This window comes from Mesoplodon densirostris, chromosome 1 (assembly GCF_025265405.1).
Source record: "Mesoplodon densirostris isolate mMesDen1 chromosome 1, mMesDen1 primary haplotype, whole genome shotgun sequence".
NCBI lineage: Eukaryota > Metazoa > Chordata > Mammalia > Artiodactyla > Ziphiidae > Mesoplodon > Mesoplodon densirostris.
This window is the reverse complement of record NC_082661.1, coordinates 146,633,441-146,648,850: the sequence shown is the minus strand read 5'-3', so window position 1 is coordinate 146,648,850 and position 15,410 is coordinate 146,633,441. Positions and strand designations below refer to the sequence as shown.

The 15,410-nt window shown below is 41.0% G+C and overlaps 1 protein-coding gene across 1 annotated transcript in view; it reads right to left on the bottom strand.

The window, feature by feature from the left end:
* The window catches only part of USP46 (ubiquitin specific peptidase 46), a 62,702-nt gene that overhangs the window by 23,743 nt on the left and 23,549 nt on the right, over positions 1–15,410 (bottom strand). Inside the window, exons 2-4 of the mRNA XM_060110003.1 lie at positions 13,478–13,558; positions 10,784–10,997; positions 8,920–9,149 (exon numbers count right to left, since the gene is read on the bottom strand). Of these exons, the coding sequence (XP_059965986.1) occupies positions 8,920–9,149; positions 10,784–10,997; positions 13,478–13,558 (525 nt within the window). The remainder of the gene's footprint in view (positions 1–8,919; positions 9,150–10,783; positions 10,998–13,477; positions 13,559–15,410) is intronic.

The window sequence follows — 15,410 nt, the reverse complement described above, 5'->3', positions numbered from 1 at the left end:
CAGCAAAGGAAACCATAAACAAGACGAAAAGACAACCCTCAGAATGGGAGAAAATATTTGCAATCAAAGCAACTGACAAAGGATTAATCTCCAAAATACACAAGCAGCTCATACAGCTCAATATCAAAAAAAACAAACAACCCAATCCAAAAATGGGCAGAAGACCTAAACAGGCATTTCTCCAAAGAAGATATACAGACTGCCAACAAACACATGAAAGAATGCTCAACATCTTTACTCATTAGAGAAATGCAAATCAAAACTACAATGAGGTATCATCTCACACCAGTCAGAATAGCCATCATCAAAATATCTACAAACAATAAGTGCTGGAGAGGGTGTGGAGAAAAAGGAACCCTCTTGCACTGTTAGTGGGAATGTAAATTGATATAGCCACTATGGAGAACAGTATGGAGGTTCCTTAAAAAACTAAAAATAGAACTAGCATATGACCCAGCAATCCCACTACTGGGCATATACCCTGAGAAAACCATAATTCAAAGAGTCATGTACCACAATGTTCATTGCAGCTCTATTTATAATAGCCAGGACATGGAAGCAACCTAAGTGTCCATCGACAGATGAATGGATAAAGAAGATGTGGCATATTTATACAATGGAATATTACTCAGCCATAAAATGAAACGAAATTGAGTTATTTATAGTGAGGTGGATGGATCTAGAGTCTGTCATACCGACTGAAGGAAGAGTGAAGGCAGTCAGAAAGAGAAACAAATACCATATGCTAACACGTATATATGGAATCTAAAAATAAAAAGTGGTTCTGATGAACCTAGGGGAGGACAGGAATAAAGACACAGACATAGAGAATGTACTTGAGGACACAGGGAGGGGGAAGGGTAAGCTGGGACGAAGTGAGAGAGTAGCATTAACGTATATACACTACCAACTGTAAAATAGATAGCTAGTGGGAAGCAGCCGCATAGCACAGGGAGATCAGCTTGGTTCTTTGTTACCATCTAGAAGGGTGGGACAGGGAAGGTGGAAGGGAGGTGCAAGAGGGAGGGTATATGGGGATATATGTATACATATAGCTGATTCACTTTGTTATACAGCAGAAACTAACACAACATTGTAAAGCAATTATACTCCAATAAAGATGTTTAAAAAAAAAAAGCAATAAATGACTGTAAGAATCCCACCCCTGAAAAAACCTGGATTTTGGTCATAGTTACACAACTCAGCAAATCAGCCCCCCCCACCAAAAAATCACTGAATGGATGAATTTCATGGTAATTAAATTGCACCTCAACAAAGTTGTTTTTAAAAAGTAAAAAAATTCATGAAGCAAAAACTGATAGAATTAGAGGGAGAAATAAGACAAATCCCACAATTACAGTTAGAAATTTTAACACTACTTTCTCAGCAAATAATATAAAACTATGGGGGAAAAAAATCAAGAAAAACACAGACAATCTGAGTAACTCTACCAACCATCATGACCTACTGATAACTATAGAATACTATACCCAACAACTACAAAATATAAATTATTTTCAACTCGGTGGTTCTTAACAAGGGAAACTGCCTTTCGGGATATTTGGCAATGTCTAGAGACATTTTTGTTGTCACATCTTGGGGGATGTTACTGGAATCTAGTAGGTAGAAGCCAGAGATGTTGCTAAACATGCACAGGGCAGCACCCCACAAAGAATGATCTGATCCGAAAGGTTAATAGTTCTAAGGTTGAGAGACCCTGTTTTCAAGTACATTTACCAAAATAGACTGTGTGTTAGGATACAGAACATGTCACGATAAATTGTAAAAGACTGAAATCATACAGAATATATTCCCTAACCAAAACAGAAAGAAATTGGAAAATATTAAGATACCTAGGAAAAGACCAAATAATTGAAAATTAAACAACACACTTCTAAGTAATACATGGGTCAAAGAAAAAAAATAACAAGAGAAATTAGAAAATAATTTGAACTAATGACAAAGAAAACATATCAAAATTTGAGAGATGCAGCTAAAACAGTGCTAAAAGGAAAATGTATAGCTTTAAATGTGTATATTAGTAAATAATAGAGCAGGGACTACCTTTTCTGTTTGTTTTAACTGCTATATCTCTAGTACATAAAATAATTTCCAGTATTTAATAGGTACCCAATAAATATTTACTAAATAAATGAATATATAACTGAACAAAAGACTAAACAAATGAAAAGATATCTAAACACCAATAATGGCATCTGGGTGGCAGAATTATGAATGATTTTCTTTTTATACATTCCTATGCCTGTGCTTTAAAAAATAATTCACAGGTATTATATTTTTTAATTAGTAAAACTTTTTTTTTAAAACTAAATGGCCCTTCTCTGAGAGATAATAAAACGATTATAGCCAACTGAAGTCATACATAATTTAGATAGTTCTGCTAAAGGTCCGGTACTTGAAGGGGGATGAAAACAAAGAAACACTGTCTCCCTTTAGATGCAAATCTTTCCCTGTACTTGTTTCAGGGAGAGGGAAGAAAGGTACAAATCTAATTAAAGAACTGGAGAAAGTTACTGTAACTTTCTCAATTCCCAGTGCAAACTGCTTCCAGAATTAAGAGTGAGAAAGCACTGCTCAGGTGGATCGCACCACCGGTGACATCAAAACATGGCACTAAACCCTTCCATTTGGACTTTTCTCTCTCCCCCGTCTCAGACTGACATAGTCAAAAGCAATGAGTGATCAAGCAATTTTTTTTTTTTCCTTTTCTCTCTTCCCAGAAAGCTGCCAGAAAATAAAACCATTTTCTTCCCACACACAAGGATCTCATTCTGGTCTAAGTGAAAACACAGCTTGTCTCCAAGGAAACATATGTATCACTAAGACTCTGATACTCCCAGCAGGTACAGGCTACATCTTATTCTCCTTTCTTCTCCCCCGATTTTGGGCACGGAGTTCCCCAAAAACTAGTTTTAAAAGGGTGGAAGAGACCCTACTTGCTCTTGTTTTTAATTCATTACAAATCAATTAATAGAGCAAATTAATATAGAGGGCTTTGCTAAGTTCCTGAGTAATTAAAAAAAAAATCATGAGCTTTGATAAGTTCCTGAGTAATTAAAATCCTATTCAAATGTGCTTCTAAATCCCCAGCCACCTTTGCTGGGCTTAGCAGAAAAGGTGACCAGGTGGCAGCTCCACGCTGTTCAGCCAGGGACTGAAAACGTGCTGGCTCAGAGTCGGTGTCAAATTGTTGGGCTCAGGAAGAGTGGCAACCACAGCCCACCTGAGTCCCGGGGACTCAGAACCACCCCTCAGCGACTGACTCCACCTGACCACAGCGCCCATCCCAACTCCTCTCTGTGAAGGGCTCAGAAGCTCTACCGAGTCAATTTTAACCTCTGCAAACAAAGCTAGATGGGGCATACAATTGGTACTTAATAAAGCAGCTCTTTAGACAACCTTTTGGCTTCTCAGTCTTAAAGCCACTGGGAAGCACTGAAAACCACAGATCTGCAAAGCAAAAACTCAGTTGAAAGAGAAAGTTGGGGGGGGGGGAATTAACAACAACAACAAAATTAAGCTCCAACCAAGGGAACATGGAGGCTAGACTGGAAAATCCCCACGCCTCCTGTTCTGGAGTGCCTTGGTTAAGGTTATCTGGGACAGTCAGCACTGAATGACCCCCTTAAAACTGTCTCTCCAAGTCTACTGCAGAGTGAAACCGTTTGTCTCCATAAACCCCTCAGTTGACATCTGCACTGCAATCACAGGCAACATTTACAAAGGGTGAGACCCAGAAAAAGAAGAAAATTATCGTCTGAAAGCATGAAGACTGGCACAAAGCGTTTTGCACAATTGGAGGAACTACCAGCTGAGGCCGCCCCTACGGCGAGGCTCCCCCAGGGGCTAATTTGCTGCTCCAGATCTAGTGCAGTTCAATCCCACTGTGAGTGTTCCACTAATGGTCTTGGCAATTCTGCCGGAAGCGCTCTGTAAAGGCTGCTTGCCCTGGGCAGAGGACATTACTTAAACAGGGCCCCGAATTTCTCATCCTGTGAAGGAAAACTTTAACTTAGGTCTTCTTTTACACAAAGTTCTCAACATTCTACAGTAACAACAACTAAAAAGCCCTCAGACTATGCATTTTCTTAGAAAGTAGAGGGCTTTCTAACAATTAGAGCTTTCTAAAAATGGAAGGCATCGCCTGGGAAGATTGAGTTCCCTATCCCTGGACAGGATCCAGCAGATGCTGGGTGACCAACTGGCTAGGACGTCACAGAAGGGAGTCAGGCACTGGGAGAGGAAGGATTAGGTGACTCGTAGGATCCCGTCCAGTTAAAGGATCTAAGAAAATGGAGGTGATTATCCAAGTAACTCCAGAGCAGGGAAGGTGGGAAGCGCTGCTGCCTCTAATGTAATCATTTCAGGGGATAATAACTGTAGGCTTTTCAGAGTGCACCATCCTCCACCAAGACGCACCCACACACTCTCATTCTCTTCCACAAACGAAGTATAAATGGTTGGAATCCCACTAAAACAAACTCTGTGGTATGATCCAAAAGTTTTGGAGGAATCTTTGGGCACAGGCTTCTGATCCATGGTAACCCTCCATGAGAAAACAGGCTCTGTAACAGCTTCTGCAATACAATTATCTGCGGGTGCAATATTTGCACTGTTGGGATCAACTGACCTGTTCTTAGACAAAAAAAAAGAAACTACAAATGTGACTGAGCCTTTCTGAAAATCCACACAGAGAATCACAAGACGGATGTAGTAACTGTTAATTTCAAAGATAACCAAAAGGATTAGACCAGCTCTACAGTCTGGGGCAGGTTTCCTGCCCCAGAGATGTGATGCCCCATTGTTCTGGTTCCTGTATCTAAGCTCACAGAATACTCTGTACTCCTTCACGGAACTTTGCAATTGTAACCACAAAAAGTTTCAGAAAGGCCAGGCTCTCACTGCATCCTCAGTGTCTATACCTTTACTTAGCAGATATGGGAAGAAAAAAAAAGTATTTATTGAATAAAAGAATACTCGTCTATACAACAGCCACTATATAACTACCAAAGTGAAGAGACATCTGAGAATAGTGGGTATAGACAAGAATGTGGAGAATAAGAATGCTCATGCACTGGGTGTGTAAAATGGTACAACCACTTGGGGGATTTGATATTTTCTAATGAGTTGAATGATAAGCCCATCTTATGACCTAACAAATCTACTTCTGTGTATATATCCTAGAGAAACTAGATTTATGTACACTAGATTATATATGTATTAGAATGTTCACAGCAGCATTGTTCATAGTTGCCCCAAGTTGGATACAACCAAATATCCACCAACAGTAAAATGGATTCATGAATTGTGGTACATTCAGGCAATGGAATACTATATGACAATGAAAATGAATGAACGAAAGCATCATGCAACAGCACAAATAAATCTCACACGGGATAGTGAGGAAAAAAACAAAAACAAAAACAGGTCACTAAAGAATACACACTGCATGATTCCATCCATCTAAAAAGCAAAAAAAAAGCCAAACTGAACTATTTATTTTAGGGATGCACAGGTAAGTTTTGAGTTCTAGCAAACATTCAAAGAACAGATAAATCAAAACGTACACATACTGTCTCAAAGAAGATAAAGAAACTGGAGGTCACTACTCTACTTTGGGCAGGAGAGTAACATGGAAAAGGGCAAGAGAAAAGCAAGAAAACCCAGCAGGAAGTTACTGCTGTAGCTTAGTTGAGACTGCCAGTCAAGAGCTGATGGGTTCCTCCACCCTTCTAGGTTCTTCTGGCTGCTCTAAAGAAGTAAATTGGCATGAGACATTAACAGGAGAAAGTGGCGATGGGTGGCCTGAGCCAGGGTGGGAGCAGGAGGGATGAAGAGAAGCAGAGGATTAAAGAGAGACACAACAAGACAGGACCTGGTGACAGAACAGATACAAGAGGTAAGGTGAGGATGGTACCAAGGGATACTCCCTTATTAAAAGAAGGGAAGAAAGCAAAAAGACAGCAAGTCTGCAGATTATACTATGTACAATATAGCCCTAATTTTGATGTTTAAAAAGGACATGAATTTACTCTAAAAATAAATTTAGTGTCAAAAAGAATTTAAAAACTGCAATGGATTAAAACATAAAATGTTAAAACTCAGGAGTTCATCACAAAACTATAATGCAAAAGAAGGAAAAGGAGATGAAGGGTTCCAAAGCTTCTAGCATTGCTGGGAAAGTGGAAAAAAAAACAAACCAAGTGGGCCTCCCTGGTGGCGCAGTGGTTGGGAGTCCGCCTGCTGATGCAGGGGATACGGGTTCGTGCCCCGGTCTGGGAGGATCCCATATTCCGCGGAGCGGCTGGGCCCGTGAGCCATGGCCGCTGGGCCTGCGCATCCGGAGCCTGTGCTCTGCAACGGGAGAGGCCACAGCAGTGAGAGGCCCGCATACCGCAAAAAGAAAAAAAAAAAAAAAAAAAAAACCAAGTTAAGGATGTGTATTGTAGTCTCTAGAGTAACATCTAAAAGAATTTAAAACTAACAACAACAAAAAAAAATAGGAAGGAAGACAGACGTTTCATTGATACAAAGGCAAGAGGAAAAAAAAAGAATATAAAATAGGTGGGTTAAATAGAAACAAAGAATAGGATGGTAGAAACATACTGCCATTTCACAATACAAGTTAAACACCACAGGATGTTTCCAGAATGTGGGAAATTCTTTCAGACAAACAACCTGATTTCTTCAACAACTAAACTACAAGGGAAAAAAAGGAGGGGTGGTAACTCATAGATTAAGACACATACTGACCAAATGCAATGTGTGGACCACGTTTGGATACTGATTTGAATTAACTAGCTGCTTTAAAAAAAAAAAAAAAGTGACATAATCAGAGAAACGAACACTGAGTGAACAATGATTTAAAGGAATTCTTTTTAGGTGTGATAATGGCATTGTACCAATGTTTTTTTAAAAAAGATTTCTTACCTTTTGGAGATATATAACAAAGTAATGAAGAAATTACAAATGGAATGATGTTACCTGGGACTTGCTTAAAAACAGACCAGTTCAGTGAAGTGGGAGGGGGCGTGAAAGGCAAGATGACTGAGATGGGCCAGTGTGTTAACAATCATTGATCCTCAGTAATACACATACATACGGGATGTATTTTACTATTCTATTTCTGTATGCACTTGAATTTTACTGGAACAGAAGGCGAAAGGGAAGGAGGAGAGATCTCTAGATAGATAAGTATGTGTAGAAAATGTTTTGGCAGGATATATTTCAAAATGTTTAAATGGTTATCTCCAGGCTAACGTGATCACAATTTTTAGAAAATGTTACAAATTTATCATCTCTGGGTGGGGAGATTACTGGTAACTTTTAGTCTCTTTTTGCTTAGCTATGTTTTCTAATTGTTTCTACAATGAACAAATCAGAATGCTTCAAAAATTGTTTAGAAGGATAGAAGACTGCCAAAAAACAAAGAGCCTCCCACTTAAATCCACATTTCTTCACCATTTCTGGGTGCCAGTCCCTTGGCAGAGTCTGATGAAACTACTGTCTCTCTCCCCAGAAAGAAGCCCAATCCTACAGAAATGTTCATATGACGTTCTTAAGAAACTCTGAGACCTCAGATGAACCCATACTTTCTATGTTATTAGTAGTCATAATAAATAGCAATAGTTGGCTTTTATTACACAGTTGGTATGTGCCAAGCATGGTTCTAAGTGCTTTCCAAAAGCTAGCTCATTTAATCCTCCTAGCAACCCTACGAGATAGGCACTCTCATCATCCCCAATTTACAGATGAGGGGAGTGAGGTCAGAGAGGGTGAATAATTTGCACAAGGTCCCACAACTGCTGACTGGCAGAGCCAGCATACAAACTCAGCAGCCTGGCCCTAAAGCCTTTAAAAAGCTTTTTTTTTTTTTTTAGTTAAAGCTGGGCTTTTAACTACCACATTAAGAGGCCACTCAGAGAGTTAAATCAAATATACAAAGCCAAGGCAACATCCTGAATCACGCCCCGGAAAATGTCTTTAAATTCAACTAACACTAAGTGCCTACCTACCATGTGCCAGACTCACCCAGACACATAAGCTAACCCAGCCCTGGCAACAGTGCTGTCAGGGACTTGTTCCACACACCCAGCTAACTGCTAGAAAATCAGAAGCCAAGCCTGGGGGCTTCCCTGGTGGCGCAGTAGTTAAGAATCCGCCTGCCAATGCAGGGGACACAGGTTCGAGCACTGGTCCAGGAAGATGCCACATGCCATGGAGCAACTAAGCCCGTGTGCCACAACTACTGAGCCCACATGCTGCAACTACTGAGCCCACATGCCGCAACTACTGAAGCCCGTACGCTCTAGGGCCTGTGTGCTGCAATTACTGAGCCCGCGCCTAGTGCTGCTCCGCAACAAGAGAAACCACCGCAATGAGAAGCGCACGCACCACAAGGAACAGTAGTCCCCACTCGCCGCAACTAGAGAAAGCCCGTGCACAGCAACTAAGACCCAAAGCAGCCAAAAAAAAAAAAAAAAAGAAGTCAAGCCTGTCTTCTGATTTCAAGTTCACCATACACAGCTGACTCCCTTTATGTTGGGGAGGTGGTCTGTTCTAAGTCACACATGACCTCCCCGTGGCCAAACTCATTTCAAGATAACCAGTGGAGGTCCAGTTCAATACTGCCAATTGGTAGACCCTAAAATTAGCCCATGATGCATAGCAATCTAGTTTTTGAGATTTTCCCTCATCACTCTACTTCAGCCAGCTGAGACGTCTTAGATGGAGACATGCTTCCAAAAGTTTGCATCGGAGGTTCATACACATAAACAGAACAGTATGCATATACTGAAGGCAACTGCTAGGTGCTACGATACTACACTACACTCACGCACAACATACTTAGTACAACTGTACACAAGCAAATTACATGAAAGCCCTCCTGATGCTTACAGTTTCACAGTTCAAGCATCGAGTTTCATTGGTGAGCGTTCCCTGAAAAATCTCATGGACCCAGGTGAGTTCTGGTTTATTATTCTCCGCAGGTTCGTTCATGTTGCCATTTTTTAATTTTCCATTTTGTTTCTCCTGTTTCTTCTCTTCCTGCAGGATGTCCGCAATAGTGTTTAGCAAATAATTTAAAAATTCGTGAGCATCCTGCTGCATGTAGTTATCAAAGAGATCTGGAAAGGAGAGGGTCGGTATTTCAATCTCTGGCTCTTGAAAAGCAAATAAAATGCTAATTTTACAAACCACACTTCAGTTTTTATATTGAAAGAGTGGACAGGTATGGAATATATATTCACCTCTATTTTGCAACTTCAATGGGTAAGTTTTTAAAAAATTTTTGTTCACTTCCACTTTTTACCACCCACCAAGAACTAAATTTCCCATATCTTCCTAAAGTCAGTCATATATATAAAAAGCTACCAACATTTTTATTTGTTCTACAAAAAAAAAGAAAAAGAACAGGAATTACTTGATAAGCTCCCTGATAATATATCAGTATTTAATATGATGTGACCACCAATGATCAATTATTCACTTCGTAATTTATCCAGAGCAACAGGGTCTCTTCCCAAAGATCATATTAAACCCTGGACCAACCTGGAAGCAGCTTAAATGAAACACATAAGGGAGATGAGGGATATATATGAGAATGTATCTATCTGAGAGTGTTCTGAAACCAAATACAAATGATTCCAGCAGCCTGTTACTATTCCCTGCCATAAGGACAAACTATCAAGAGATGAATGCAGCTGTGAAACTTCATTATTAATCATGTGCACAAGGAGACTTGGGAGGGCTCTGCTTCCTTCTCAGATTATTTCTATTCTGGTGTGTATAAACTACAACAACTTCAAAAGGCAGCAATCAAATTAAATGAGACTTTATAAGACAAACATCTGATTAACTGTGCAAGTCTGTTGCAGTAAGGCTGAAATCTAGGCTAAACACAAGTTGCCATATCAAATATTTCTATAGTCATAAAAATTATCCATGCAAAACTTGTGGAATAACCTCATCTCTACCATCACTTCTCACACACACACAAAAAGAATATAGGGCTTCCCTGGTGGCGCAGTGGTTGAGAGTCCGCCTGCCGATGCAGGGGACACGGGTTCGTGCCCCGGTCCGGGAAGATCCCACATGCCGCGGAGCGGCTGGGCCCATGAGCCATGGCCGCTGGGCCTGCGTGTCCGGAGCCTGTGCTCCACAACGGGAGAGGCCACAACAGTGAGAGGCCCACATACCGCAAAAAAAAAAAAAAAGAATATAGAAAAAAAAGAAGAAAATCAGGTGACAGCAGGACATTTTTTATCACAGAAAAATATCAGTTTGATATCCTTCAACTTAGTTGACAAATAAATATCAAAGGTATTATTTTTAAAACAGCAGAGGCTCTGATTAGACAATCTGCATTTAGTTTAATCACTTATGGCAAGTTTATAAGATAGTACTATTTTATTCAATTATTGCATCAACCTATGTATTCCAATCAGTGTCCTGCCTTGGGCAATTTCTCCTCTTACAATGATCCTACCCAGAAAAAACTCCTTCCAATGTGGAGCAAAAAGAAAAGGTCATTCCAAAATGGAATGATAAACTTGAATTTTTAAGTATATTTTTAATCCAGTTTTGTTTTATATACTGGCTGGAAAAGGAGAAATATCTTTTCAAATGATACTTGAGTAGGTGGCCATATTATTTTCCCATTAAAAAAAAAAAAAAAAAAAGGTTTCGTTTTGAGGATATCCAGAACTGTCAATTCTCCTTATTTCAGAGCCTGAAACCCATTCATCTCCATGCTACTCACCATTTTCTTTTCTCAGCCTCGAAATGAACTTCTTTGGTGGGATCACGCCAACCTTCTTCTTCTGCGTGGCGATGCTGTGGAAAAGGTCTGCCAAGCAGGTCAACAAGTTTTCCTTCTTTTTTTGCTGGGCCTTGTATGCCAGCACATTCTCCCGGAAGGGCCGGCAGAAGTACAAGGCCTGAAGCACGGAGTTACAGTAGCATGTGTTTCCGAACTGCCAAAGGACAACAGGGACGGTTCAAATCAGGGTCTGGGGCTGCACCACCTCCGAACCAGGTGGGGAGAGGGCCACCCTCCGTGGGAACCAGCCCAGATTCCGCATATCACGGCCCTGCTCACGGTGGTAGAAGACCAGTATATGCCACTCCGAACATCACCAGGGAAATGAATGCTAGTATATGCAAGCCTGGTAGCTCTCTAGCCCATTATAAGTCTCTAAAATGATAAGAAGCACTCGGCCTTGATTTTTAAAAATCTAATGAAACTTTCTGGTGTTTAAAAAAGAGAGAGACACTGAAGAAGAAAAAAATCGACATGATGTGGAGACGCAGAAAAGCAGCTGGCTACACAAAAGATGTCACAAGGCAACACATCAAAACTCCTATGACAGGGAAAATAAAAATCCCAATCAGAAAGAAATCCAGGAACTAGGAACCACTTGCTCAGCTAAAACAGTCTTCACCGAATGGGGATTTGTTTTAGTTTTTCTCTTTCAAGATTCCAGCACGCCTGCCATTGGCTTCAGACCACATTTCCTCACTTTCTCCAAAGCAATCTTATTTCTGCCGAAGTAGCAATTGTCTCAATACAATAGTACCACCCAGTTCCTGGTCTCCTGCAAGCTGATTAGGGCCCACAGAGTAATATTCTGACCTCTCAAAAGCCACGGATACTCAAGATTATGATTAACGAGGGAAAAAGTCATCATCTCCCTGGTTTTCAACTGACTATATAACCAACCCTGTGGGTGAACACGTAGCTGAGACATTCACTTTAGAATTTTTCATGCACGTTAAAATGAAAAGGAAAACAAACTAAGGAAATCAGAAGATTAATAACAGATTACGAACTGCTGTGTAAGATTAAAATAGAACATGAGCATTTCAAGATTGGTTGTTGGCTTGCGTGTCGTCTGCCCAAGAGCAAGGCAGATGCACCACCATCCTTAACGTGACATTTCTACGTATGTTAAGATAGAACACTTCCTATTTTTATATATTTTAATCTACTTTGACACAATTATGTAATGAGACAAACCTCTTTTTAAAGAGAAGCTGTAACTTTCATGAATTACCATTCGAAATAAACATAAATGAAACTATTAATAAGTTTAGGTCTCACAATGCTTCCACAGACTAGGAGATGGCCTTAGTTCTTTTTTCCTCTATAGTCTGCACTTGTCTTTTCCCTGCACAAGGTAGAATTCCAGCAACTTGAATAACTATCCTCACAGAGCTTAAGCAAGAGGCCTTTGCACTATGCCTAAAAAAACTGCATTAAAATTAGGAGTCAGTATTTCATCAACACAATGTCCTATATTCCAGTACTGTAGCCTCCTCCTACCATTCTTTTCTCTGTTACTCAGTACCTCACCTTCACCCAGACACCCTTTAGTAACACTTGGCCCTGGGCCAGTGGACAACGTCTGGGAAAGAAAAGGAACTAACATTTACCGAGTGTCCACAATGTGCCTCAGCCTCACGTCAGTACCTTCAATAGGAGCTCTCATGGATCCTTCATTATAGGCCGAGAGGTAGAAACCATTATGATCTCCATTTTACAGAGGGGGAAATGGAGACACAGAGAGGTCAAGTGACTTGCCCAAGATCGCACAGCTAGTGAATGGCATAGGCAGAATTCAGACTTACGTCTGTACTACCGCAAAGCCAGTGTCCACTCCATTATCCCACAGGCGGCATTCACTCAGAGAATAGTCCCAGCGGAAATTACCACCTAGCACACCTGAACTGACAGACCACACTCAAAGCAGTTGTTCCAGAAAACCAGGTGCTTATGAGTTAACACCGGATGTCGCTTAAATCCTCCACCCGAGAGAGACAGGATCAGGTGGGGAAGAAAGCTCATGAGGGTGGTGGGCAATACTGCTTTACTACTTGGTCATAATCAACTTGTCTAGGACACAGGCCCTGGCAAGTATGGCCGTCTACAAGGGGACCATTGCTGAGCACAAGCAAAATGAGGCCAAGGGATTTTGAGATAAACTGGCCCCAGTTTTCCCGACTCCCCACCCATGCTTCAAATAACAAGTTGTGCTGTTAAATAGCTACTGGTGATAAGCTGGAAACTCTTTCGATGCTCTGGCTGAACTGATGCACACTGAAACAAAGCTACCACGGAGCCCACCCAGATGGTGAAGGGAGAACATACAAAAGCAGATGTTGCTACAAAGGCTAATAATATCACTGTGAAAGTTATGTGTGCAGAAGAAATCTTTTAAAACACAGGGGAAAAAATGAGAATCTGACCCGATAATGCACTAATTAAACACTTTCTTCTGGGGCAACTCATACTTTCAAAAACTGGACTAAATTTCCCCCACCCCAATATTTGCCACTTATGGTAACCAAGGAGTATGAACGATTATTTAAAGCTTGATAATAACGAAAATGGGAATGGAGTTGCTTCAAGAACTCTAAAACATTGGATTAAGATAGTACATTTTAAAATACTTACATTGACCAATCCGAAGTAGTGTTCATTGATTGGAAACTGCTCTGGACCAATGTCTTTTTCCAGAGCAGAGGCATTGGTGCCCTAAAAGAGAAAAATAACAAAAGTTCTGTTGTGTGTAAAATAGACAAGAAAGCAAAATGATACTTGAGAGAGTCCACTATTGAGACCAGCATCTCCTCGGGTGGCCTGGAGTTTGGTGACGGTCACGCTGAAAGAACAGGTGTCAGAAGTAAACCACAGATGAGGTAATGACATCAGCCTACTCCTCTCCTCATCCAACTTCATCATTCCTTCAAACCTGTTCTAACCGGCTTCAATTCTCTTCTATTAGGAAAGGAGTTTTGGGACAGGCAAATCAGCAAATCATCACTCAGAACTTCCGAATAAAACATTCTAAGCTCAGCCAGCTGCAGTAGCTTTTATACTACTGGTGTATAGAATCGTACCACCACTTTCAAAGTCAATACCATCATCCTGATAAAGATTTATGTACCTTGCACCCACTATGTGCCAGGTACTATTCTAGGCTCTGACAACAGAAGAGTGGACAAAGACAGGCTGAAAGAAAAAGCAAGTACACTGGACAGGACATCAGAAGGTGACAAGTGCAGTGAAGAAAAACAAGGCAGGAAATGAGGGTGGGGACTCCAGGGAGTAGGGGGTGAAGGGGGGGCATGGAGGAGGAAGGAGTGGAGGGTAGATCATTGCAGCTTAAATAGGGTGGTCGGGGGGGCCTTACTGAGAAAGTGAAATGTCCAAGGAATATTGTATATAATGGAGAAATACAATTTAAAACCTAACAGTTCCCAAATGCATCAAATTGGTGAGCCATGTGTACTCAAGTTCAACACTCCAACACGATGATAATAAGTTCCTGGGTACTCCCACTATATTCCAGGAACTGCACTATTTATTCTCACAACATCCTATTAGGTAAGTACTTACTATCATAATCCCCATTTAACAGACAGGAACTTAAGGCTTCGAATGGTTAAGAACCTGCCCAAAGACCACAGGCAGTAAGTGGCAGGGCTAGGACTTGAACCCAGGAGTCAGACTTGGGAGCCCACGGTCTTAACCAAAGGCTGTGCAGAGCAATCCTATGACAAAACCATTTACTGAACCCCGCTAAGGGCCAAGGGGTCACTGACAAAAGCACACTGATTATCACTCCCCCCCGCCCACCCCGCAAGGCCTGGAGGAGTCTGCTGGGATTAGGAAAAACGACCAAAGTTCAGTCCAATCAGGTGAGTAGTTAGGGCGTGGGTAGGAAGGACCACAGGTCCCACGTATACCCGTGGCTCTAACATCATTCTACAGCTTCTCACATCCTCAGGCTATCACGGAAGACTCACAGCCCACCGAATCTCAGAGATTTGGGAGACAGGTATTTTAAAAAGAGACTGTTCTGTTTTATAAAAACTAAATCTGCTGTTGCTACTTATTCTGGGCTCATATAACTAGAATCTCCCATCACAGAAAGAAATGCCCAAAAGGTGGGCTGAGAACCAGTTAAAATGGTCACGTGTCAACAAGCAAACATGAAATGCAGAATAACTCAATTCTAAGCAAACACAACCTCCGCAGAAACAGTACATTCCATCCCCTTATCACAATATCCTTTGTTTCCACTTGTTTTCTAGGTCCATCATACTGTTCCACCAACCTAAATTCCTTTACTCGTTATCGGAGACCTTGAGTTTAGCCGTCATCTTTGTGCACAACAGTTTCCCTATCTTTTCATGGGGGCGGGCGGGGGAGGCAGGGTTTCATTGCCTTCACAACTAATGTGACTCCATATCCAGGCAGAATTTTTAAAATAATACTTCTATTCAAGCAGGATTTTATGGTATAGACAAAAATCGCTGCAAGTTTTCAATAAAGCTACATCTCAATCATAAATCGATGTAAATAATGTGTATTAAATATACCC